Raw genomic sequence first — 27,766 nt, 5'->3', positions numbered from 1 at the left:
TTTGTGAACAATAATATTATGTAGTTATCTCAAGCTTAAAATTATTTTGTTAAACACATGATTTTGTAATATTAAACATATCATGTGAGAAACTCGTTTTTCAATCATCTCTATTGATTAACCATTCCTCGATTCACCTCTACCCCTAGGACTTATTATTGCTCGGCCTACCAATCGGTCTACCAGTCTACATCTAGACATGAGAAAAAAGTGGAAACAATATAATAGATTGTAAATAGGGAAGTTTCTACTAAAATTTAAATACATCTATTAAAAAAAAATACTTTCCCATACATGGATAAATCTATGAAGGGAAATCGAAATTAAAATATGATTTGTTTAAAGGCCAAAACCAAATTATAAACATGCAAGCAGAAATTGTTGTCATCACGATCAGAATAATGTTAAAGAACAAAGGCTATAAATAGCATATCAGTTCACAACGGGCTATCCCATAACTAAATCTTCAATAAAATAAGGCGAGTTTCCTGTGACATATAGCTTGGGCCAAAAGTCTCTTTAGTCCACTAAGATATCCAATGATAATAGAACACTGAATAGCCGAATATTTATACAATATAAAGCGTAAGCAGCCAAGCAAGATCTTTGAGGTCAATTACTAAATCCCAGCAGATGGGTTTGCTGAATTTGCCGCTGGCACACCCATACCAGAGCCACGGGCACTTGCAATTTCTACTTGTGTTGGACCATCACACGTTGTGTAAGGACCATTGATAACCTGATCTTGCTCTACAAGTTCATCTATTTTTCGAAACTGCCAAGGCCAACGAGTATTATAGAGGAACTGCCTAAGATCAAACCGGTTGTCCTCTGGAGAATAACTCTGCGATCAAATGCAAGATCCAAAACAATTAGAGGGAACCCAATTTAGTTTAAAAAGGAATCTTGGATTCTCTCATTCAATGTTGAGCATGAGATAGGGTTACATGATCTAAACTAAATAAATCTTTATAACCTTTAGGACATCCTACAGAAGCACAAGCAGTTTTAATTTTTTCCTTGACTTATGTTTAACGTGCCAGAGTCATGCGTTGAAGAACGAATATTAGAACTCTTGATCAATTCGTAAAACAGTCTTGCAATGTGCATCCATACGGCTTCTACGATAGGTTTTTATGTAAGAAACAATATGACTTCTAAAACCAAATGATAGATGTACGCACCTCAGCATGGTACGAAGGGGTCAAGGTTGTCATCTTATGTCGATTTAAAGAATAATATCGGAAGAAATATTTAACTTTTTCTGCAACTTCTGCAGGAGTCAAGCGACCACACCATCTGTGGCAAAGGTGCTGGAGGTACAACCAGAACAAGAGAAAATTAAGACCTATTGTTGATTACATAAGTGATCTAAGACATGCTTTTATTATTAAAACCTCTCCTCAATCTCATCTCGTAAGTTATCTCTACATAAATGTCATGATTCATTAGTCCTACGAGTACTTCAATGACGACTTGAAACTTAACATAAAAAATGGAAATTAATTAGTACATAGAACCCGCAGACTGTTTTGCATATAACACGACCATATAAATGCCTGTCAAAAATGATTCAGCCAATTAGGCAGTTCACTGATTTAAACAAATGACCACCTTAAAAAATGGTTAAGATTGAACATGAAGGCCAAAAATTGTGAAACTCAGACTCCAAAATTTAAAGCAAAATGGGACTCGTCCTTCTCTGTGCAACAATCTCTCTCCATGCAGTTGCCAGAACCTAAGGCGTAATCAAAAGTTAAACTTACAGAAAAGAAGTCATTGAAATCAATTTCACTTGGCAAGCCCAGAGAGGAAAAATTAAGCGAGAAAAAACTGCAATGAGTTGATTAAAAGTAGTATCGATTCATCTAATTTTGAAGGTTTCCAAATTTTATGATTAGTTTTGAAGTCAATTATACATAGTGCTTCGTGTCCTAATGATGTGAAGACATTTGTATACAAAGAAAGTCCAATTTCACAATGGGATGTAGAGCCAAAGGAACCAGCACAAATTGGCAAGGAAGCTACAATTACAGGGGGCAGGGCTGGTTGGTATTAGTTTGGCAGAGATTGACCATGTGTGATTCAGTAGTTCTAATGAGTAGTTTGGGCATGATTAAAGGTCTCCCTTCACTACATTTAGTTATTTTGACATTATTCTACTCATTGTAATCATCTTGATAAAATCCTGAATATAACAAAAAATTTGAATTTGACATTTTCATTGTTCAGACTATAATCCTAAATTGTTAATGTTGAATGTTCACTTCGAATTTCAGTAGGATTCAAATATTTTAATGTTTACTATTTTACTAATTTGCCAAAATTCCATTTGAAAATTCAAAATTGCAATTCTTATACATCCACTTGCAACATATAGCTAATTTGGAGGAGGCAGCTGAATAGAAAGCGAACATGACAGTGTATGAACAGACATAAGGCAAACATGGTAACCCACCAAGGGCAAGTTGCCTGAATACGTAGCTTGATACTACCACTATGAATGAAGCTATTGAGGATATTGCAGCTATACCATCCACTACCATAATACCATTAGAGTGGCAACATGTTTTTTTGAGTTTTAGTCTTTAGAAGAAATTTATGATTTATATATTTTTACTAATACTGAAACTTCAAGATCATATGTTTTAGAGGTTGAGCTCATTTTCTGGTCTATGATATACATTAAACACTGATGCTGATTTATATGTAGTGAAAATCAGTAATATGTTCTACAAATTTAGTAATATATGTTTTCAAATGTTCAACAAATACGCTCAATTTTTCGTCAAGTTTTTGAAATTATCAGGCCTGAATTTTACAACTACAGCTTAAAGAACATTTAGGAGCTTTAGCAACATAATAAATAGCTCAAACACTTAAAAAGTATAAAATAAAATGATACTCTATAGAGTCTATCAAATAGAAAAGACGGAAAAGAGCATCCCATTCGGTTGGACAACCAACTCTACAAAGCAGAAAGAGAGGCAGTCTCCGCCAGAAGCCAAAAATCCAGAGCTCGACAAAGATTTCATGCAACTTGGGCATCGATTTTCATAACAAACTCAACTGGGATACTTGTAGATCGAAAAGAATCCAAGGGGGCTGGAAGGCGTTATACTCTTTACAAAACAAGTGCAGGAACGCAGAATTATGGGATTGGACGACCATGAAAACTCTGTTTGGTTTGCTGGTCACTCCGGTTATTCTATACGGATGTGAAGTGTGGGGCGGTAGTATGTCCAAACAGAAATGGCGGCAAGTAGAAAGAATTCAAAAACACTTTATCACATGCAATCTTAAAGTCAAGACCACAGTTCCGTATGAAATCCTTTTGGCGGAGGTGGGTTCCTTTCCATTAGAAGCCGTCGCATTGACCCGAATGCTAAGCTATTTAAAGAAAACCCAAGGTCTAGAAACACATCGTTGGCCCAAGTTGGTAATAGAGGAAAAACTTGTGAGGCGGAAAAGCACATGGATGAAACAAAATGACAAATGGATGCAGAAATGAGATATCAAAATCCAAGCTTGCCCGGATAACATTAAAGAAATAAAAAAGTTTGTCAATGAAAAATTTCGTAATATTCTGTGGACAAGACACATAGGGAGGAAAAAATCTTATTACATTAAAGAATTTAATCCCACTTCTAGTCATGATGAAAAGGCCTATATAAGGGCACCTATTAACTGGAAAGCAAAAATGTTGATGGCACAAATTAGAACTAGTTCACATCAGCTGCGATGTGAAACTGGTAGATGGCAAGTTCCAAAGGAAGAGTGGGCAGACAGAACATGTTTATTTTGCAATATGGGAACAGTGGAGACAGAGCAACACTTTGTCATGGAATGCTTGGCTTACAACGACATCAGATCTGATTATACAAAAATTCTGCAGAACAAGGACTTCAACTATTTATTTGAGGAAGATCAAGTGAAGAGAACAGCGGAGTTGATTATCAAAATTCAAAGAAGAAGAGACAAGTTAACCAAAACTTTGCAACTGACTAGTTTGGCTCCTGACTCGAGAGGGCGATTGCATGGGTCCCATAGACTACTTTAGTCTCGTGGACGTCATTAAAATCTATCATCTCATATCATATCATGCCTTGGCCAAATTTTGTGTCAGGAAGTTAGAACTATTGCCTCTCCATTTCAAATCGGCAGATTTGTAACGATTTGATCTTTCCCTTAAACATGTTGTACGGCAAGGCACGGATGACATCATTTTTCTGCCCATTAAGCCTGGAGTTAATGCAAGTCCGATCATTGAAAGCCTTGAGCATGCCGAAAATAAATGAAAATCCAATTGCATGGATTTCTAGCCAACGATCGAAAAAGGAGATATATAAAGTAAAATCCACCTGGCAAAAGTTGATCATTCCTTCTCCCTAATGCCCATTTTCAAAATTTGTAATTCAGTTGCTTGCTTAAGTGTTATAGAAAGCCATGTCTACGAGGTTTATGGGTTATGACAGTCTCAACGGGATTGATTGCACACTGAAAAATCTAAGTGATACTTCATAGAGGTTTTATGATTTGGGTGATTTGCATCAAAGGCTGAATGTGGACCCAATTCACCCTATCACACAGAGGTTGAAGGAAAGCAGCTTAGTTGAAGCAGCCATGTTTCCAGTTGCAGTTCAAGCGCTCGAGCTTATCATGGAATGCATATCGCACTATGATCCCAGCACCAAGCAAATAAAGATGCCTGGAGATGAAGTACTCCTCACCCTCGACCGAAACACGCTATAGACCAGTTTCAGACTGTCCGTGAGGGATGTCTAGAGCAACATGGACTTCTGGAATTTAGCCTCCATGTTCAAGGGAAAGAAGACCTTGCACAAAGGAGATATGATGACCTCTTGGTTATAGACCACTCCAGGAAGAAAGAGCAAAGTGCCAAAGACTTTGTATGGCACGAACTTAAAGAGAGAGATTATCCACATAATGGTTCTGTTGCCAGCTGAAGGGCAAGGAGGTTTCTCTGAATTTTGTGCACTCCTTCTATATGGTGCAAGCCGTGTGCGCGAAAAGAAAGCATGTAGATTGGGCTCAGATCATGAGCGACAACCTCTCTAGCTAGCTCCAGAGCACTAAGGCCCAAATGGAGTTTTTATATGTCATACCTAATCTATGCCTTGGTGACCATCGATTTGTACCCAAGATTGCCGCATGTACAGGAATTCAACGAAGATATTTTGGTTTATGACTTTTACCCATGCCTCCAGCTGCATAGGAGATATGTAGATTTTGTAAAGATAATTGATGCATTCATGATGTGAATTTTCTGTATGTTGCACAGGTGCCCTGAGCATCGTGTCTCTCTAGAAGCTATGGAAATGGTACTTCAGTTTGAGAGTTTCTTCATTCAGTTTCCAACCTTCTCTTACCTCAGAGTAGTGTGTTTTGATAGATTTCCGTGGAAGGTGCCCTGATCTTCAGATGACCAAATAGTATGGGTAGAAATGTGCAGGCAGATCATGGAAGTTAATGAGCTCTGTTCGGTCGTGAAGAAAGCAAGAATCCCATTCCTGATATAAGTTGGAGCTTATTCATGTGCCTCGAGGTCGAACGCGAAGAATGTAGTGAGGAACTTTGAAGATAGGTACAAGCCAATCTCTTATGAGGTAATCAGATTGTAATTCGACCCTGTGGATTATATAAAAGACAATTTGCAGCTAGGCTCTTCTTACAAGCATGTTCTGGCCTTAGAAGATTATTGGGCTAACTGCAAGGATGAAGTTGAGAACCGAGAAAGATTCTTTTCAAGGATGATAGTGGATCAACTAAAGCTTTATGGTGTGAACATAAACATGGAGGGAGTTGTAGATGATGTTCAATTCATGTAGTCTTCCACCTATTTGAATGAGGTGAAGAATACACCTATTGATTTCATAAACATGGAGGGAGTTGTAGATGATGGGCAATTCATGTAGTCTTCTACCTATTTGAATGAGGTGAAGAATACACCTTTGATTCTACTCCTCCCCTCGGCCCAGCAGTTAGTAATTTGGAGGTATTGACAATAGGATTTAGCAAAAGAACTGTAATTGGGTCGAGTGGACCCAAGTTCAGAGAAAGAGGACAGGTGATTCACCATCGGGTTCTCATCTTGCATAGTTCTCTCCCGCAATCTCAATAGCTACAATAGTTGTGACTACAAGTACCTTAGTGGGACCACCATAAACAGTCGTAGAAGATGGCAGAGATGGAGATTACCCTCCAAAGAGAAACGTCCAAGTCTCTCCAACTTGTGGAGGTGGGCCTACTCTAGTTATAGTTTCCAATGAAGAGTTGGAGAAAGAGTGAGACAAGGGAGCGGAGAAGGGTGAAATGGCAGATCTTGAAAATCCAAAGTAGCAAGGTTCCTTTATCCCAGTGATTAACTTGGATGGATCTGATGGTGACGATGGACATGATGGAGGATCCCTACCACAATAGATACCTCAAGCACCAACAACACAAAGTAATATCCCAGTTGTGGTTTCTTCCTCCAAAACCGTAATATTTCCATTTTCTAGCAAGAAGATGGAGACCACCAATGCCAAGAAAGTTCTTCGACTGTGCAACACTTCACTCTTCTTTGAATGTGGTGCAATCTGAATCATGGTTGGAGAATACTTTGAACTGGAAGAGAAAGAGAGTGGAGGAGAGCGTGCCACCAAAGGATTTGATCTCCCAGACAATGAAGCAAGCTCCTACCTTAAAGAAAATGAAGAAGACTCTAATGTTGGCATTCGTAGGAAAGCATGCAGTGTCAGGATATTATGTTTTAAAGGGTCACCCGTGCACAAAAGGAGGGAAGTCTGGTAGAGCATGACCCATCGTACTTCACTATCCAGCAGTGCAACATGTGTAATGTCCCCATTATAAAATAAATGTATTTAATTAAACCTTGTTAATGGGCCGATTGATTTAATATATCTCGAACCCATTTTTATTTTGTTTCCATAGTTTGTGTCGTCGTCGGTTATCTTTGTACACCCTCGAAAAGTTTCCCAATGGGTATTTAAGCACGACTTGTAAGTAGTCTTTAGGTATGCAGTTTGGATTATTTTCTATGTACTGTGAATTCCTATTGGAGTTCTCTATTGATCACCATTTCGTAAGTGAAAGGCCTTCCCTATTTGGTTTGTTCGGTTTTGGTGGGATTCAACCCTCACCCTATTCCATCACCTGTAACACTTCGCTCGGGTCTGGTAAGTCAGAGCATCATCATATTGCAAATATTCATTGCGTTGGTTTGATCTACTCTCTTGTCCTGTGTATTTCCAATTGTGGTTTATCTGCATCAAATCTTGCTATTTATTTACATTATCTGTTAGTTTGCAAACTCTCTCTATGCATCACCTACAAACTCCATCGATCTCCAGTTCCCACCATACACTGTATGGCCTCCCATTTAGGCAATGGCTCTCACTCTCCCACACATTTTCCCCTCCATCCATACTTGACCTACACTCCACACATTGCCTCCCTCTGATGCCATACGGCCATTACACATTCATCACCGTATTGCACTTTCTTGTGTCATACGGCTTGCTACCTTCTTATATGGATTGGAGATATATTCCTGCCACACATACTCCCCACCTTACACCGTACGAAAACACCCACACACACTGTATGATCCCTCTGGTAACACCGTACAATCATTGTAGTTACATTGTACGGTCATTCTGGCAACACCGTACGACCTTTTTGGGCATTGTCTTGGTACCATACAAACAAATTAGGTGCCATATTCCGTACTTGCCCTCTTCCTCCATCATATGGATACCTCCCTTTACACTTGCAAGATTACTTTTTCCACGTTGTACGAGTTTTTTAGCTCCTTTTGACCATCATCTAGTCCTCTTGTACTCGGGAACATTATATTGGTATTAGAGCTTTTGATCCTACCCGCCTGTGGAAGTGAATGCAAGTTAATACTCAAAGGAGAAGGCAGAGTAACCCTATTGATAGAATGGAAGATTATCAAGATTCCATGACAGAACTCATGAATCTTTTGAGAGAGTTGAACAGAAACCAAATGCAAATCAACGAAACCCAAACGCTTATGCAAGAAACTCTACAAAAATTGGCCGAGGAAAAGACAGGAGAACAAAATGGGCATAGTGATGATTTTGTTTCGGGAAGGACAAATTTTCAACCCTCTTGCTCTCAACCCTTGATACCCATCTTCCTTCCAAGGACGGAAGCACCATGCAAAGGAAGAGAGCCCACTTTTGAGGAAATGCAAGAAAAACTTCGATAAGATTGGCAGAACGTGAATATGGAAGGTGATATATCTTATAGAGACTATGTTGATCTAAGAATGAGATATTCTGGCGGGAGAAATCACAGTTATTTTAATGATGATCTCAAGAGAAAGATCAGAAAGGTAAACTTATTGCCATTTGATGGATTTGGAGTCATTACTGCACAGTCATGGGTGCTAAAGGCAGATACCTATTTCCAACTCAATCCAATGCTCGAAGAGGAAGCAATCAAGTTCGTAGCTCTTCATCTGGAAGGAGTGGTGCATGAGTGGTGGCATCATGGATTGGTCACTCTTGGTCACGACCAAGTGACCTCTTATGTCAAGTTCACTAAGAGACTCATTAATCGTTTCGATAGGAAAGATCCTGAGCAAAACTGCAAAGATCTAGCTCAGCTAAAGCAAACGGGCACGATAGACAACTACATTATTGAGTTTCAAAGGCTATCAATCCTACTCACAGACATCTCTGAAAGACACCGAATTGTGTTATTCATGGATGGGCTGAGGGAGCCTTTGAGAGGTTGGATCAAAGGGTTCAACCCGTGTACACTCAACGAAGCTATTAAGAAGGTGCGTGACATGGCTGCATCTTCCACGAAAACTCACGTAGCTACACCAACACCATCCCCACAAGAAGACAAGGATAACGAGATAGTTCAAAAGAAACCTCAGATTGATGAACATTCTCGGCAAGAACTTCGGAGGAAAAAATTTTGTTTTACATGCAAAGAACCATGGTGACCTGGCCATTGTTGCCTTAGCAAGGGAAAGATTCATTACATTGAAGTGATGCCTGATGACGACGAAGGACAAATACCTGCAGCAACAGATGAAGACATTACCTAGTAGGAGAGAATAAATGCCCTAATACAAAAAGGGGGTTCCATTGCTACCCTAACTACATCGAGTGTAGGTGGTATCTTCAAGGTTCGTGGCACACTTCACAAAAAACGAGTCCCAATCATGATTGATAGTGGTGCCACACTCAATTTCATAAATTGATCTTTGATTACTAGCAAAAGCCTGCACGCAATTGAGCATGGAGGACTTGAGGTTAAGGTTTCAGGAGGAGCCTTGTTACCTTGCACTCATGTGATTCCACGACTACAAATTTCCATGAGAAACTATACCATGACAGATGATTTCTTTGTCATAGATTTGGTTGATACCGATATCATTTTGGGCATTCAGTGGTTGGAAACTCTTGACCAACACACCCAAAGTTTCAAAAGGATGGACTTTTCATTCAAGATAGATGGCAAGAAGGTGCTGCTAAGAAGAATGTCAAATAAAGGATTGAGGGAAGTCACAATCAAGAAGATGGAGACAATTTTTAAATAGGATTTGGTCCCATACGCTGCAAATAAAAACAAGATAGTTAACACCTCACCACATTCTTTGGATAATTGGCGAGCCCATCTATTGGTCGAGTATTCCAAGAACACTTTTGCATGTGAGTTGATGGATGGCTATGTACGTGATGAAAGATACAAAGTTATTGATGACATCATTTACTTCAGCGGGAAGATTTACTTAGTGCTTGACTCGGAACTAAAGGAGCTGACTACAGAAGGTTTCATACAACCAGATGTGCATTTGCTTGAGGAAAAACAAATTTTGGGATAGGAGGACTATAATGTCCCCATTATAAAATAAATGTATTTAATTAAACCTTGTTAATGGGCCTATTGATTTAATATATCTTGGACCCATTTTTATTTTGTTTCTGTAGTTTGTGTCGCAGTCGGCTATTTTTGTACACCCTCGAAAAGTTCCCTGATAGGTATTTAAGCATGACTTGTAGGTAGTCTTTAGGTATGGAATTTGGATAATTTTCTATGTATTGTGAATTCCTGTTGGAGTTCTCTGTTGATCACCATTTCCGAAGTGAAAGACCTTCCCTATTTGGTTTGTCCAGTTTCGGTGGGATTCAACCCTCACCCTATTCTGTCGCCTGTAACATTTCGCTCGGATCTAGCAAGTCAGAGCATCATCATATTGCGAATATTCATTGCATTGGTCTGATCTACTCTCTTGTCTTGTGTATTTCCAATTTTTGTTTATCTACATCAAATCTTGCTATTTATTTACACTATCAGTTAGTCTGCAAAGTCTATCTGTGCATCACCTACAAACTCCATCTATCTCTAGTTCCCACCATACACTGTATGGCCTCCCATTCAGGCAACACCTCTTACTCTCCCACACATTTTCCCCTCCATCCGTACTTGACCTACACTCCACAAATTGCCTCCCCTTGATGTTGTACGACCAATATTAGGTACAACCATTACACATTCATCACTGTACTACACTTTCTTGTGTCATACAACCTGCTACCTTCCCATACAGACTGAAGATATATCCTTGCCGCACATACTCCCCACCTTACACTGTACAAAAACACCCAAACACACCGTACGACCTCTTTGGGCATTGTCTTGGCACTGTACAAACAGTTTAGGCACCATAATCCGTACTTGCCCTCTCCCTCCACCGTATGGATACCTCCCTCTGCACTTGCAAGATTACTTTCTCCATACCGTACGAGTTTTTGTGCTCCTTTTGACCATCATCCAGTCCTTCTATACTTAGAATGGGCCTGCCCTAGCACGATACAAGAGATACCTATGGGAGTTCTTCAATAAAGAGATTGGCAGCGAGCTCAATGAGCTAAAAAATGACTAAGGCATAGCTCAAGGCCATGAACAAGTTGTCAAATTACATTAGGCAGATGTTTGTCTCCATAGCTACTGGAGTAGGCGAATCCTCAGATTCCCAAATTTTTGATTTGTCTGCAAAGGAGAACAAGGCCCTGCTCTTTGACATACTACATTTTCTTGTGAAACTAAAATATTTTGGTTCCTAGCTCTGGTGGAGCATCCTTCCACCATTGTTTTAAGAGGCCATCAAAGTGGGGATGATGATACCATACACTTTAAAACTTAAAAGATGGTATTGAAAAACTAGTAAGAGGAGAATCTGATGGAAGGATGGACAATTGAATAGGGAAATGGCTAAGTTCTAAATATGGTAGTATATTCGATTGGATAGTATAATTCACCAATTTCCAACATTGTGAACACAAAAATCTATCCAATCTAATTGCAATCTGGTGTAACCCAACTCTTCTATTAGTCCAAGTAAAAGATCGATCTTGTGGGGGAACATCAAATAGAGCATTATTGTTAACAAAGTCATTAAAGTCCTGGGTAGTTGTAGGAGGGGAATAATACCTCCATACTTATCTCTAGGATGAAGAATGACACTAAAGTCATTGAAAATAATAAATTTGGCACCTACTGATTACTGGATAAAACCTGTGAGAGTAAGCCATAAACTTTGTTTATCTAACGTAGGGGTAGGGCCATAAATATTAATCAAATGGAATGAAAGTTCATAGTGTTGAATGGATAAAATTTGCCAATTAGTTCCTTGATGAAGATGTTGAGCCTTGATAGTCTTAGGATTCCATAATACAACAAGGCCCCCAAAAGCACCTAAACTAGGAACATGTGAGGAATTCCATGTTGACTAGCATCCAATATTTTTCTGAAAGCTATTTATGGATAGTTTAGTCTCCTAAAGCAAGATTAGATCACATTGGATAGAATCAAGACACTACTTGATCTTATTACATTTTTCAGGGGCATTAATACCCCTGACATTCCATGAGAGAATTTTCATAATTGACAAGGAGCACTCTTGGTGCTCCTTGTTGATCATTTAGAGGTAGGAAAATTACCATCCAAAGTTGACTAGATCCCTGCATCAACTTCTTTTTTAGCTTTTGGTGCTTTCGATGGTCTATCCCTAGGCTTAGAAGATTTCTTAGTTATAGGAGATGATGAGAGGGGGGTTTGCAGCACAGACAATTTTTGGGAGAAATCAAAATTAACATTAGTGAGAGTTAGATCAACAAAATGGGACCTAGACTGAGCAGAATTATCTATTTGAATAGGAGACTTTTTTACTGCCAAGCTAAGATCTAAAACATTCATAAAGCCTTCCATCCTCAGTGAAGGAGGATTTAATTTAAAGTGTACATTGTCCTCAGGTAGGTCATGGAGCATGATATCTTCATCAAAGAAATTGGGAGGAATTAGTACAGTACACTCTATTGCTAAAATTTTGGCATATTCAAAAGACAATGAATGTCCTTGTGAAACTGATGTAGCTTCTAATCTAGACAAGAAAGAAAGAGGTTGATCATTAAAAATGAGCTCATTAACAACAACTGAGAGGGATAAATAACACCTTCTTCATTGGTAGCCGGATATGTAATTGCAAGTTTAGAAGATGTTGATGATGTAAAAAGAGACTGATCTAGACTTGTATACTTATCTTGATGAGTATCCCATTTAAACAAAAGATGGGTAAAAAAAAACATATAGTTTTTAGGAAAAATTAGAGGGAAAAGACCCTAAATTGGGAAAAACCAATAAGAGAAAAAGAATTCCCCAAAAACAACATTGGGAGTTATTAGGACTTGAACAGTCTCCATGGGATTGATCTTTTTGTGTATAACAGTGATCCTTTAGTGAATGGTTAAAAATTAGATTTACAAATGAGAAATGATATGGGCCCCTTGATAGTTTAGCTTTAGATACACAAGCATCATTAGGGTCAGAAGGAGCAGACTGTGTCCTAAAAGTGCAGTTTAGTGGGTCAGAGCCATGGTTACTACAAACTATTAGATTAGAGCAACTTGGATCTTGACATTGATTAGTAAAATGACCCAACCAACCTGCCATCTTAACCACAGTCTATGTGTCCTAAATAATAATTGTTTGGTTCCAACCTCCATATTTAGATGACATAATTAAGGAAGAAGGTCATGGTTTATTCAAATTTAGCAAGCCACAAAACCTTATAGAAAGAGATGGTTCATCAAAAGGCACTAGATCATGTCTGATGAATACCCCTATTGTATATGCTATTAATCCAATAATTTTTAGATCTCTATATTCCATTGGTAAAGTAGGAAGCTCAATCCAAAATGGCATAAAATCACAGGTTGTATGACTAGGTTTAAGGTTTGGAAACCAAGTGTTGGTATATATTCCCAACCCTTTACAAAACCAACTGTTAATTTGAAGAGCATTATCTCGAGAAAGCTTAGAACCAAATATAGCAATTAAAAAGAAAGTCTCATGATCAATGTAGAATAAATCAATAACACCATACCAATAACGCTTTTCCCAAAAAAGAAGATTTGCAGCCGGGAGGAAGGACCAAATCTTACTGATGATTGCTATATGGAGCATGTAAGAGATCTATGGTTCGAGAAGTCCATCTTCAATCACAAGAAGTTGGGCATCGCCATATGTGAGTGTGGCAATTGAACTATCCAGATTATTATTGGGACCAGATGATCTTATTGAAGATGTAGACCCCAAATTTTCCTTCCAAACTTTGACATGCTGATTTCCCACAGATTTTTTACCTCCAAGTGAAATAATATTAGGATAAGAAAAAAATTTTGGATTAATAATGGAGATGTTATTTAGACATGACACATAAGAAGGGAGTTGGTAGTTGAAATGTTCGATCTCCTCACTAGTTTTAGAAAAAATAGGTGTGGGCCACTAAAGTGGCCCATGACAAATGTCAAAATCAGTTGGATCTGAGGTTTGGTAGCCTTAGACCATGATTTGTCTTCTTTGCACCACATCAACTACGATTAGAGCCATATGATATGTTGAAATCCCTTACATCTATTTTTCCACCATGATGACAAAGAAGAGGAAGATGAGCTTGGTTCAAAGACCTCCCATGTACATCAAGAGCTCTAGTCCTTCCACCTCACTCATGCTCAATACAAAACTCAACCAATTCCCCTTTTGCCAGAGATCTAAATCCATTATAGAAAATCAATGTCTTGTGAACAAAAATTTCTTTTCTATCATCATCAGGGGCAATGAATCCATAACCCTTATGTGAATCAAACCACTTGACCTTTCCAGTCCTTTTCCCACTCTGTACCATATTTTTGTTTCAATAATCCAATTACAAACCTTAGCAAATATATACAAAATCGCAGATCTGGATTTGCTGAAGGTCACAAGTCCTGATTTCCTCATATGTAAATATAGTAGCAAATTAATGATTGACAAAAGTCACAAATTGGTATCCTGGGCTACAAATCTAATTCTAACTTTTCTTGATCCAACCAGACTTTTTGATGCAACTTTTTTAGAAGTTGATATCTAGTGCAAGAAATGGTTTGATGTAGTTGTAATTTTATCCAACTAAAATCAATGTTAATTTTGCATCTTCGACTCCGCTTCCCAATAATGAATTGTGAAAACTTGTTGAATCCTTTATGAAACCTTATGAATCATGTGTTGCTATAAATGGAGGTCATGGTGAATTGGAAATGAATTGGAGGCACTTTATTGAAAATTGTTGTTGCTGTTGGAGTTCGTTGCCACTATTGGAGTTCACTACTGTGGAGGAGAAATGGGAACTCTATTATATATTTGTCAAAACCACCAGAAACTTTGTCAAATTCTCAATATCTTCTTTGGTTCTTTGAATCACACACCAGAACCAACAGATCAAAGGAGATTGCATAGATTGTATTCCTCAATCTGAGTTCTGTACTCTAGCTGTTGCAAAAATAAAATAAATGAAAAACCCTTTGAAAGAAATAATGTTCTTCACATCACGACAATGGAAGGGCATTTATGGATTCTTCAAGATGTGAAATGTCTTTCTAGAGCTTACAATGCCAATCTAAATACACCGTTGCCTTCTCTTTCGATGTTTTTTCTTACCTAATAAATAATTATCTCACCCTTGGCAGAGACAACTTTGCTCCCGAATTGTTTCTGTTGTTTCAAATTGCCAAATCTTGATCTGGAAAGCCATAGAAGCACCTCCTCTCTCACCATTGTGATCTCTCCTTTGAGCAAAACCCTAGATCTGAGAAGTTGCCTTCCTAGAAAACCCTAGATCTGAGAAGTCACCTTTACAAATTAAATTCTAGTTTTAAAAGATCAATTTCCTTGTTTTGAAAGTAGAGCTTGAGAGTGGAAATCACACAAAATGTGTCTTTCGCAAAGCATACAACCATGAAAAACAAGTGAGGAACAACTCCGAATTGGAAACAATTTTGAAAATAGTAAACTCTTTATATTTGAGATGTGGGTATGTGCAGGATCATGGTGTGCCAAAAAGTGGCGATGTGAAAAAAATAGAGTTTAAACATGTCTAAAAGTGCTTCAAAATATGCTCTAACTTTTTTCCACCTATCTAGGTACCAAGCCTGGAAGGAAAAGCCAAGCCTTATCAGATATCTGATAATCATATGACATTATTATTATAATATTATAATAATATAAAAATATTATATTATAATAGTATAATATATTATTTAATATTATATAATATAATATAATAATAATAATAATAATAATAATACTATAATATAATAATAATATTATTATATTATAATCGTATAATATTATACTATAATAATAAAAAAGTATAATATATTATAAACTATAATAATATAATATAATATAATACATTATAATAATATAATATAATAATAATATTATATTATAATAATATAATAATAATATTATATTATAATAATATAATAATATAATATAATATTTTATATTATAATGTAATAATATAATATAATATTTTATATTATAATATATATTAATGTAATATAATATATATAAAATATAATATAAAAATATATAAAATAAAATATAATATAATATTTCAAAGCTATATGTTATATGTTATATATCTTATATCTTATATATAAAATTTAAGATATGCGGGCTATTGGATATTCGATAATATCGGATATCCGATATCTGTAACATTACATATTTTAAAAAGACCAGACCCGCAGGCCTTTATTTCTCACATTTTGGGGGCTAGTATTAGTGCGCGACTGGATATCAGATATAGGATCAGATATTAGATATTAAGGTTTTTATTTTTTGTTTTTTAAACTAATTTTTAACCTAAATTCGATAGATTTTAGCATGATTTTGTTTGTTTTAGTTGAATCTAGGGTTTTTTTTTGAAAAAAGAGAGGTTAAAATTAAGGTTTTTTAAAAATATATTACGTTTTGCAATTCAATAGGAATGACAATCAGAATGATGACACTAAGGCAGGAAATAATATTCCTCATAACCCCCCACCAAATGATCTAGTACCCCCACAAAACCGTCCACCAAACAATCCTCTACCCCCTCAAAACCCTCATTGAATCAAGGATTTGATAAATGAAAATCTCACTGAGTCGAGAGGTTTGCATAGAACATATAATAATGTACCCACATTGGCTCTCCATGTTAAACACCATAGTGGATAACATTAAAACCCTTACAAACCAACAAAATGCTGCTCTTCATTGGCGTGATCAAATGCATGAGATGTTTGATGATGGTTTGGATTATGATGAGGTTGCGACCCTCAACATAAGCAAAGACAATTTGGCCAACCTTTTTGTGAACCCAAAAATGGGTTTACTAGTTGACCCAAAATAATCCAAACTATTGATTAAATGGTGCACAAATGACACCATACGTGCAAACTTTTGGGATCGTTGGTGGATGGTCTTTGATATCCCTTCACATGGAAATTTAGACATACCATTTTATTTCCTTAGAAAATTATATGCTGAATTTGTGTTGAAACTTAAAGTGAACTATTGGAGCATGAAGCCAAACATGGGCTTAGGACTAGGAGCTCCTCAAGATAGACCCTCTTCCCAGCAGAAGAAAGCTAGCACTTTTGTCCCCCCCACTGATATCTCCCCTCCTCCTCGAGTGCAGCATCCAGATATTATGATAGAGGCTAGCTCTCAGAATATCAGAGCCATTCATAGGCTGAGTAGCCTAATGATATCTCAGGCTAGGTCAATCCTGCCTCCTCATGTTGATGATGTTGGTGCCAGTTCATCATCAGCTAGCTCATCACACGTTTTTCTGCCTCACACTTGCATTATGTGCAAGAATATTTTCCTGGGTCCCATAGGTGATCTTCTTGAGTATCCTTTTGTATTAGATGAGGATACACTAGAGACACACAGAGGCTACAGACCCTGATGCGAGAGAGGAGGGGAATGCAGAGGCATGGACTCCTTCGGTGTCGATACATGTATATATATTTTTGTTATGACATATGTGATTTAAAGTTAATTTTTATAATAGAGTAATTTTAATTTTTAAGCCATATTGACTTTTATATGTATGTGATCTTCATTCACGTTTAGTTGATGACCGAGGAGGAGCTTAGACAGATTGATGATGCCACACTCTTGACCATTTCATTTGGCCTTGAGACATCTATGGTACATTATGTTGTGTTTGCATTTTTTTTCTATTTTATAGTGTAGCATATATGGTTGCTAATCTTTCTTTTATCTTGCAGGTAGCACCTGTCCCAGAGGGACAAAGTGCGGAGGGTGAGCCAGCACGCATTGACAAAGGAAAGGTAATTAGGCGGTTTCTATTTGATTAAATATCGATGCATTCTTGTCAAATGTTTGTAGTAATCCCATTTAATTACATTCTTTATTGTATATAGGGTGTTGCTACTGGTGATAAGCCTGTACAGATTTCGCATCGTAGACCATCAGGGATTTCCATTCGCACTGAGAGCCCCATTGTATGTATAAGTATCATTTATTTTTTATTATCCTTATCTTCATAAATAAATTCAAAATTGATTTCCGTGATATTAACAACTACTATTTTGTATCTCATAGGAGACTCCTAGTGCACATGAGGTCCGATGGGAGTGTTATGTAGATTTGATGACGCGACCACTCACTCCTAAGGAGGAGCCTACAATAGTAAGTTTTGAATTCATGATTAAATATGTTATAAATTTAGCATGCTATGAATTATAGTGTTATAGTTTAAATTGTTGATTCATCTGACAAAGGTATTTGAACATATACAACCCACAATCAAAGAGGTACCAGCATTGTTGAGGGCATACGAGAGGACTTTTGACCAGCGCAGGAGGACAATGAGAGAGGTATTTATTATGAAATTTTGATAGTATTAATCTCCATTAAAAAAAAGATCATTATGCATTTGAGTAATTCAATGTTAGATACGTAGAATCATATAAATTTAGTAGTCTAACTTTGGGTTTTCCTTTTTTGTTTATGTAGGAGGCATCCAATCCACCTAGTGTAGCGAAGAGGCTGCATTTTGATCATCCACCAACACCCTAGGATAGTATATTTTTTGTAGGATGCATCATGAGACATTTTGGGATGGCATATGCCACATTGTATACAGAAACATTGATATTATACACATTCTAATGGCATGATCAGCCACATTTTGTATATGGATCTATGTATTTTGATATATATTTGAGTACTTTGTCTATGGATACATGATCTTTGATATATATTTCTGTAAAATTTTGTCTATGGATACATGTATTTTGATATATATATTTTTCATTTATGTGCACAATGATATACATATTAATTTAGTATCTAGTATTGTTCAATTTATCATGGATCATGTGTATTATTCATGTTTATGGAATATCATTAATTTTGATTATGTTTGTTATATTCAATTCAAATGCAATAAGTTTTGAATAACATTTTAACAACCTTTATTATCAAATTTGGATGCAATGTATAATTTGAAGTGCTATCATGACATAAACACACTTGTTAATCTCCTACACAAGGTTCAGATAACCCCAAATCTGATTTTAAACTCCACCTTCAACCTTGAAACTAACTCTTGGCTTCAAATCTAATCTCAACACATTTAAGGACTCCACTCCTCAACCATGGATTCTATCCCCAACCACCAAGTCATTCATAGATTCATAATCTTTGATAACTAGCACTTCACTTTGTTACTATCCTCATACTACAACTTTTCAATTTCAACATAACTTCAAAATATCTCAACTTAAGAGACTTGATTGGATAGTTCATCGATAGCCCTCATGAGCTCTGAGTTATTTTAGGCCTCAACATCACCGTCCTATAGCATTCAACGGTTCATTGATAGCCCTCACGAGCTCTGAGTTATGACTCTCAAAATATTGACCTCAAAATGCACTTAGAGCACCTTGGAGACTCCTCAGTATGGGATGGCCGTGGATGATGGATGGTCTCTGTGGCCAGAACAAGGGTGTTACTAAGGTTCACCAGCCCACCCGGAGCTAATGGCACTGATAATTCGATGCCAAGATTAGCAGTTTCAAAGTTACGTTGTGGTGCACCTATGAACTGAGGCACACTACGAGTTTTGGCATCGAGCAAGATCCCTGTGCCGAATCAAAATGAAATGTGATCTCTCAAAAATGAGATAGATTATTTTAGGTCTCAGCATCATCGTCCTATAGCATTTGACAGTTCATTGATAGCCCTCATGAGGTCCAAGTTATGATCGTTGAAAGATCGACCTCAAAATGCACTTAAAGCACCTTGGAGACTCCTCGGTACGAGGTGGCTGCAAATGATGGATGGTCTCCGTGGTTAGAACAAGGGTGTGACTAGGGTTCACCTGCCCATCTGAAGCTAATAGCACTGACAATTCGATGCCAAGATCAATGGTTTCAAAGTTATGCTGTGGTGCACCTATGAACTGAGGCACACTGCGAGTTTTGGCATCGAGTGAGATCACTATGCCAAATCCAAACAAAATGTGATCTCTTGAAAATGACATAGGTTATTTTAGGCCTTAGTATCACTGTCTTGTAGCATTTGACAGTTCATCAATAGCCCTCACAAGCTTTGAGTTATGACCCTCGAAAGATTGACCTCGAAATGCACTTAAAGCACCTTAGAGACTCCTCGGTACGGGGTGGCTGCAAATGATGGATGGTCTCTGTGGCCAAAAAAAGGGTGTGACTAGGGTTCACCCACCCATTCAGAGCTAATGGCAGCGATGATTCGATGCCAAGATTAATGGTTTCAAAGTTACGTTGTGGTGCACCTATGAACTGAGGCACACTACGAGTTTTGGCATCTTTCAAGATCGTTGTGCCGAATCCAAACGGAATGTGATCTCTCAAAAATAAGATAGATTATTTTAGGTCTCAGCATCACCATATTGTAGCATTCAATAGTTCATCAATAGCCCTCACGAGGTCTGAGTTATGACCCTTGAAAGATCGACCTCGAAATGCACTTAGAGCACCTTGGAGGCTCCTCGGTAAAGGGTGGCCGCAAATGATGGATGGTCTCCGTGGCCGGAACAAGGGTGTGACTAGGGTTCACCCACCCATCCGAAGCTAATGGCACTGACAATTCGATGCCAAGATCAATGGTTTCAAAGTTACGTTGTAGTGCACCTATGAACTGAGGCACACTACGAGTTTTGGCATCAAGCAAGATCATTGTGCTGAATCTAAACAGAATGTGATCTCTCAAAAATGAGATAGGTTATTTTAGACCTCAGTATTACTGTCCTGTAGCATTTGACAGTTCATCTATAGTCCTCACGAGCTTCGAGTTATGACCCTCAAAAGATTGACCTCGAAATGCACTTAGAGCACCTTGGAGACTCCTTGGTACAGGGTGGCCGCAAATGATGGATGGTTTTCGTTGTTGGAACAAGGTTGTGACTAGAGTTCACCCACCCATCTGGACCTAATGGCACTGACGATTCGATGCCAAGATCAATGGTTTCAAAGTTACGCTGTGGTGCACCTATGAATTGAGGCACACTACGAGTTTTGGTATCGGGTGAGATCGCTGTGCCGAATCCAAATGGAATGTGATCTCTCAAAAATGAGATATTTTATTTTAGGCCTTAGTATCACCATCCTATAGCATTTTAAAATTCATCGATAGCCCTCAAGAGCTTCAAGTTATGACCCTCGAAAGATCGACCTCGAAATGCACTTAGAGCACCTTGGAGACTCCTTGGTACGGGGTGGCCGCAAATGATGGATGGTCTCCGTGGATGGAACAAGGGTGTGACTAGGGTTAACCTAACCATCTAGAGCTAATGGCACTAATGATTTGATACCAAGATTAGCAGTTTCAAAGTTACGCTGTGGTGCACCTATGAACTGAGGCACACTACGAGTTTTAGCATCTTTCAAGATCGATGTGCCGAATCCAAACGGAATGCAATCTCTCAAAAATGAGATAGGTTATTTTAGGCCTCAATATCACCATCTTATAGCATTTGAAAATTCATCGATAGCCCTCACGAGATTTAAGTTATGACCCTTGAAAGATCGACCTCGAAATGCACTTAGAGCACCTTGGAGACTCCTTGGTAAGGGGTGGCCGCAAATGATGGATGGCCTCCATGGCTGGAACAAGGGTGTGACTAGGGTTCACCCACCCATCCAAAGCTAATGGCACTGATGATTCGATGCCAAGATCAACAGTTTCAAAGTTACGTTGTGGTGCACCTATGAACTGAGGCGCATTGCAAGTTTTGGCATCGAGCGAGATCGTTGTGCTGAATCCAAAAAGAATGTGATATCTCAAAAATGAGATAGGTTATTTTAGGCCTCAATATCACTATCCTGTAGCATTTGATAGTTCATCGATAGCCCTCACGAGCTTTGAGTTATGACCCTCAAAAGATCGACCTCGAAATGCACTTAGAGCACCTTGGAGACTCCTCAGTACGGGGTGGCTGCAAATGATGGATGGTGTCCATGGCTGGAACAAGGGTGTGACTAGGGTTCACCCACCCATCCGGTGCTAATGGCGTTGACAATTCAATGCCAAGATCAATGGTTTTAAAGTTACGTTGTGGTGCACCTATGAACTGAGGCACACTATGAGTTTTGGCATCAAGCGAGATTGTTGTGTCGAATCCAAACAGAATGTGATCTCTCAAAAATGAGATAGGTTATTTTAGGCCTTAGTATCACTGTCCTACAACATTTTATAGTTCATCGATAGCCCTCACGAGCTTCAAGTTATGACCCTCGAAAGATCGACCTCGAAATGCACTTAGAGCACCTTGGAGACTCCTCGGTACGGGGTGGCCGCAAATGATGGATGGTCTCCATGGCTAAAACAAGGGTGTGACTAGGGTTCACCCACCCATCTGAAGCTAATGAAACTGATGATTCGATGCCATGATCAGCGGTTTCAAAGTTATGTTGTGGTGCACCTATGAACTGAGGCACAATGCGAGTTTTTGCATCGAGCGAGATCGTTGTGCCGAATCCAAATAGAATGTGATCTCTTGAAAATGAGATAGGTTATTTTAGGCCTCAACATCACTATCCTATAGCATTCAATAGTTTATTGATAGCCCTCACGAGCTTCAAGTTATGATGCTCAAAAAATTGACCTCAAAACGCACTTAGAGAACCTTGGGGACTCCTCGGTACAGGGTGGCCACAGATGATAGAGGGTCTTCGTGGCTGGAAAAAGGGTGTCACTAAGGTTCACCCACCCACCTGGAGCTAATGGCACTGATGATTCAAACAGTTCTAGCCGTTAGGAGTTAGATTTTGTAAAGTTGTCAAGAAAATTGCAAAAGTTGCTAAGCAACTTTTTGCAATTTTTGCGCCAAGACAAGTTTTATTGCAAATTTGATTGCAAATAGACTCTAAAAACTCCTAGGGACCCTAATAATGTTCTAAACATCTAGACTTACCTAAAAAACTTGGAATTTACCAAAAATCAACTTTATTGGACCAATTAATGGCCAAGGCTTATAGTTGCACCATGGGGTCTTGTGTCCATTACAAATGTGGATGGTCACAGGGAGATCATTAGATCTATCTCTAGACCTTATTACATCAAGAAAAGAAAATTGATTAGGTGCTTTGCACTAGTGTTCCCTTTATTTCATAAAATTTAAACTATGGAGTTTCCTTCCAAAATGCTCATGTAGCCGTTACATTCAAGATTTGAATTTTCTAAAGCAAAAAGCTAAATTTTAAGTGACTTATTGAATGTTTCAACTTATGAAATGACTTGAGATTATTATGAGACCTTATTAGGACCTATCTAATGACTCACTTACCCTATGCAAACCTAGACATTACTAAAGTTCAAATCTCATGGTCCTTTACAACTTTTCAATATGAAAGTCTTTCAAAACATTATACAATATTATGACTCTTTATGCTTTCAAATGCCATGATTGGTTGCAAAATGGAAGAAATCAGGCATTCTAATTGTTCATCCATACTTTCTAGATTTTTCTTATTTGATTAGTTTGATAAAAATAGTTTTAATAATCATAATGTTAGCTTTATGTCAAATAAGGAAAAAATCAAATTTGTAATAAGATATCCACAAGCAATTATCTTTCATATAGTTATAAATGCTCTTAAAATTGTCCTTATAGCCTTGTATCACATGCAAATATGATTTGCAAGAACTTGTTCAATATCTTCCTCTTATAATTCCTTACAAAGAACCTACCAAAATACAAATTAGAATGTGCAACTAATTTAACCTGTCTTTTTCATTATTACAAAAACTATATACAAAAAAAGTTCACATTTTACATCATAATACATCATAAATCTTAGGAATTCTCTCCAATACCACCCCCTCCCCTCCAACTCTTCATGATGTACCTACATTCCAATATCATAAAAAAATTAGTAACTTATTGTATTAAACAAGATAATCATTAGTTCATTGAATCATTATGAAGAAAATAACATAAGAAGTAAATATACTTAGTCGAGTGTTCCAATAGGGTCCTCTCTTTGTTTTAGGGTCTCCAACAGGGCTTCATGATCAACATTAGCAATAGTAAAAATTTCTTTCACTTTTGGTCTTCCTTGATGCTTCAACAACTTTACATTTATTGCTATAATAAGATGCGAATATATGAGAATTATTTTGTGCTTCTGATAGTTTTCAAATGCAGGAATTCCGTTCCTTCTAAGCATGTATGTCTGCAGCCATGTTCTAGCGACAACCATTAAACCAGTAGGATATGTGAATCCATCATCATTCATGATTGGTTGTGCAAGTTTTTGTTTACCTCTTACACAACGTGCTAACCAATAATCAGATTTCTCATCATTCCCTTGTGGTGCAACCAATTCAAAGACATGTCCTAGCTGAAGTAGAAGTGATAAATGGTTATGCTCAAGTGAACTTTCCATGTCATCATTTCTAATAGAGGGTATGATAGACAATGGAGTAAGATAATGTGGAGCCCATGTGTCCACCCACTCACTTGATTCACAGTGATCCCAATCACACTAAAAACAACTAGGACAAAAGAAAGCTAGCTGTCATGTCCAAATGGTCCATGTACTAGAATCAGAGCTCTGAAATGAATGCATTTTTTATGAGTCTCTCACTGTAGCACAATCTAATCTATCAACTATAGACCCTTCCTCAACCAACCAAAAGAACCTGCGTACCACTGAATCAAGAGTCCCCCCCTGTGATAATGCTAAACTACACCAATCACCAATGCTACGAGCATCAAGAAGCTCTGCTACTGAAATCTTCAGTTGCTCCTTAACTAGAGCTCTCTTCACACATGCCCCCGCTCCATCATGTTCCCCTTTTCCATGGCCGAACTCAAAAAAACTCCAAATATGAGGCACCCCTCTCTCTATGTGCATCCTACACAACCAATAAAACATGCGAGCATTCTTGAATTGACCTGTACAGTTATCTGACCAAATGATATGTCTATCCATAGCAATTGCATGCTCATGTAAGAAATCAAAATAATTCTTGAAACAATGTTGCACAAACTCGTGAGAGTGAGATCTATCATCACTCATATAAAAATGATTGTCTAATAATCTTCTGATTATCTTCCGCACTATCAGGGGCATGTCTCTATGTTATGTGAAAAAAAATAGCAATCTGAATAGAGTTGTAATACTGAGATTGTGTCTCATTTTGAGGTTGCAATGTGTAGTTCTCAGCTAAATCAACAACTGATATAATAGTGCCAATGGGAAAAGTCTCTTTGCACATTCTAAATTGTTCATCCAACCACTGAGACCTGTGACTATGTCTTGCATACTTGTAAAAAAGATTTGCCTTGAAATCTAAAATAAAACTAGTCACACTGATATCTTTTCTAACCAATTAAAATCTAGAGCTCTCACCTCCACTCTTCAATGTTTATTTCACCGTTTCATATACCTTTTTTTTCACTATTGTCTTTCCAAAATCTTGTTCGCACCCCTCATGGAAACATGTGTCAAACTTGGATAAGCCATTACATTCTGAGCACTTCTCATTTAAGCAAGCATTTCTATAAAAGAAACAACCATCAACTCTACGACATAAAAGTTGATCTAGCAAGTCTCTTGATGATTTTGGAAGCTCACTAGCACCACAATCCTCCAACATTTCTTTACCATGCAAAGTAGAATGGATGGAACGTAATAGTTCATAGTGCATAGAAAACTCAACATGATATTTGCAGCAACATGTATTTCAAATTTTGAGTGGAACACAATAAAATGGCTTCAAAGATTCAAAAGCCCTTTGTGATATATGAAGACTTGGATGACTCTCTCTAAATCGTTTGAACAACATAGTTTGACTTACCTCCAAACAGTGTTTAGGATGTGGCGTGTGGTCTCTGATGCCAATTCTCAACTTTAACATGTCTTTAGCATTGGGTGATACTTGTGAGTTAAAGTGTCAAAATTGTGTAATTTCTTCCTTCACATCATCAGATAGCTTCTTATCAAAACGTGGAAGTCTCCCACCAAATGCCCATGTTTCATTTTGAAGAGGATCATCAATTTTCTCTTGTTGACTAAGTGCTCTTCTCAAAGTAGTACGATTTAGATTCAAATCAATGCAAGTTTGTCTCATATATCTACCATTTTCTCAAATGATGACTTACCAAAGAGGTTGTAATAACCCTTTGAGCAGCTTTGTTATCCTTCTCCCTGTTATTTTTCCCAATGCTATTGAGAGCACTGAAAAGATTCTTCACAATAATGACATTTCTTTCCAACTTTTTATTGACATGAATCTTCAATTTGGAAAGCATAGGTCTCATCTTTTGCACCTTTAATAAGTGCATGAAAAGCTGACATTGCTCTACCACTGTCTTGTTGCCCAAAAACATCTGATATAGTCTTGAAGCCCATAACCGAATGGTTCTTTCTAAATTTTTCCCTTCCAAACTAATAATAATCATTTCATTAATTTCAATTATCCATTTTGGTGTTTTAGAACCTTCATGTCGATTATAATTAGGAGATATGTAACGTTCTTATGCATTAGGTTCCGGTGCATTGTCATTTTCGACATGGTCAATTATGCAATTTGGATTATGACTTGCTAGCATTTCATCTTCAAAATTTTCATTCTCTAAATTTTCAATTTCGACATTATCGTTTTCAATAGGTACATTTTCATTCCCCAACTGTACATATTCATATATCTTCTTTTTACGTTTATCCTTTCGACGACTGTTGTTCCCCATTTAGATGACAAATTTGAACATCTAAGGTTATATTTTTGAATTTTTTTCGATTGGTTGGGCCCCAAAACACACTTTTTTGCAAAACCCATGAAAAAAGAACTGAAAAAGTGATGTTGTCGAGTCTGTAGGGACGGGGATATGTTAGAAATTGGTGCCAGAAAAAATTTGATATCGGATATCCGATTTCAGATCGGATATCCGATTTTCTCCAATGACATTTGGAGGGAAAATAGCCTTTGCTATAATAGTATTAATATTATAATAATTATTGGAGGGAAACCGACTTTGGTTTATTAGTATTAATAAATAGTATTAGAGCTATAACAGTATTAATATACATATTATTATCATAGCTATAGTATTAATAGATAGTATCAATATTATTATTATACCTATAATAGTATTATTATTATTACTATTGATATAATAGTATTAATATTTAGTGTTTATTTATCTTATTATTATTATGATACAATAGTATTAATATATATTCAGTATGTGTTAGCAAGCTCCTATAAAGAACAAAGATTCATTAAAACATTGGAGTCACTGTGGGTGTATGGAGTGATATCATCAAATCAAGAGAATGAAGAGTTAGTTCATGCTGATAACAGATATATATTCTTGCAGAAGCATGGTCAAAATGGGAAGCTGCTTGAGTCAATACAAATAAATAAAACCGAGGGCATGTTCTTGTTTGGGATATAGTTATCTCGACTCATGCTCGAACTAAGATGACATTAATGGGGTTATAAATTATCTTCCCTGACAAATCGAGGTCGTCTTCACCACTGGAGACCAAAAGTTGTCATGTTGCCATTTGTTTGTGGTTTTTCACTAAATTTTTTTGAGCCTATTTGGTGCAATCACCAAATCAAATTCTTCAACTTTGACACATGTACTTGGGTTGGATTCTTTAGGAAGAGTGTCAGGTTTGTATTTATACATGAATGCATCAACACTGCTGCGACGACAGTCACCGATGCCAGACAGTGAGGGGGTAACTACATGTTGTTGAACATTTTTCTCATTATTGGGTAAACTATCCATGATATTTTGTGTTTCAAACTTCCATTGACATGTGTTAAGAATTGCAGATGTCATTTCAACAGTCAATCCCAT

General features: G+C 37.4%; 1 protein-coding gene across 1 annotated transcript; it reads right to left on the bottom strand.

The window, feature by feature from the left end:
• Positions 1-588: 588 nt before the first annotated feature.
• On the bottom strand, positions 589-27,766 carry LOC149572442 (glutamine-dependent NAD(+) synthetase-like). Its single transcript, XM_089815839.1, has 4 exons — positions 27,591-27,766; positions 1,514-1,559; positions 1,185-1,313; positions 589-844 (listed from the first exon to the last, which is right to left on the bottom strand). The coding sequence occupies exons 1-4, from the start codon at positions 27,764-27,766 to the stop codon at positions 620-622; spliced, it is 576 nt and encodes a 191-aa protein (XP_089671965.1). The 3' UTR covers positions 589-619.

This window comes from Cupressus sempervirens, chromosome 2 (assembly GCF_028749045.1).
Source record: "Cupressus sempervirens isolate cs-2001-9-10 chromosome 2, ASM2874904v1, whole genome shotgun sequence".
NCBI classification, from domain to species: domain Eukaryota; kingdom Viridiplantae; phylum Streptophyta; class Pinopsida; order Cupressales; family Cupressaceae; genus Cupressus; species Cupressus sempervirens.
This window is presented reverse-complemented; position numbering and strand designations above follow the sequence as displayed.

What these genes read in the sequence shown, in the direction of transcription:
- LOC149572442 (XM_089815839.1), bottom strand. Translation starts at nt 27,766, where the DNA reads ATGGGATTGACTGTTGAAATGACATCTGCAATTCTTAACACATGTCAA. An exon ending in AGCAGTGTTGATGCATTCAT is followed by an intron (nt 1,560 to 27,590) that starts GTATAAATACAA and finishes CATTTTTGACAG; the next exon opens with GCATTTATATGGTCGTGTTA. An exon ending in AAACAGTCTGCGGGTTCTAT is followed by an intron (nt 1,314 to 1,513) that starts GTACTAATTAAT and finishes TTGTACCTCCAG; the next exon opens with CACCTTTGCCACAGATGGTG.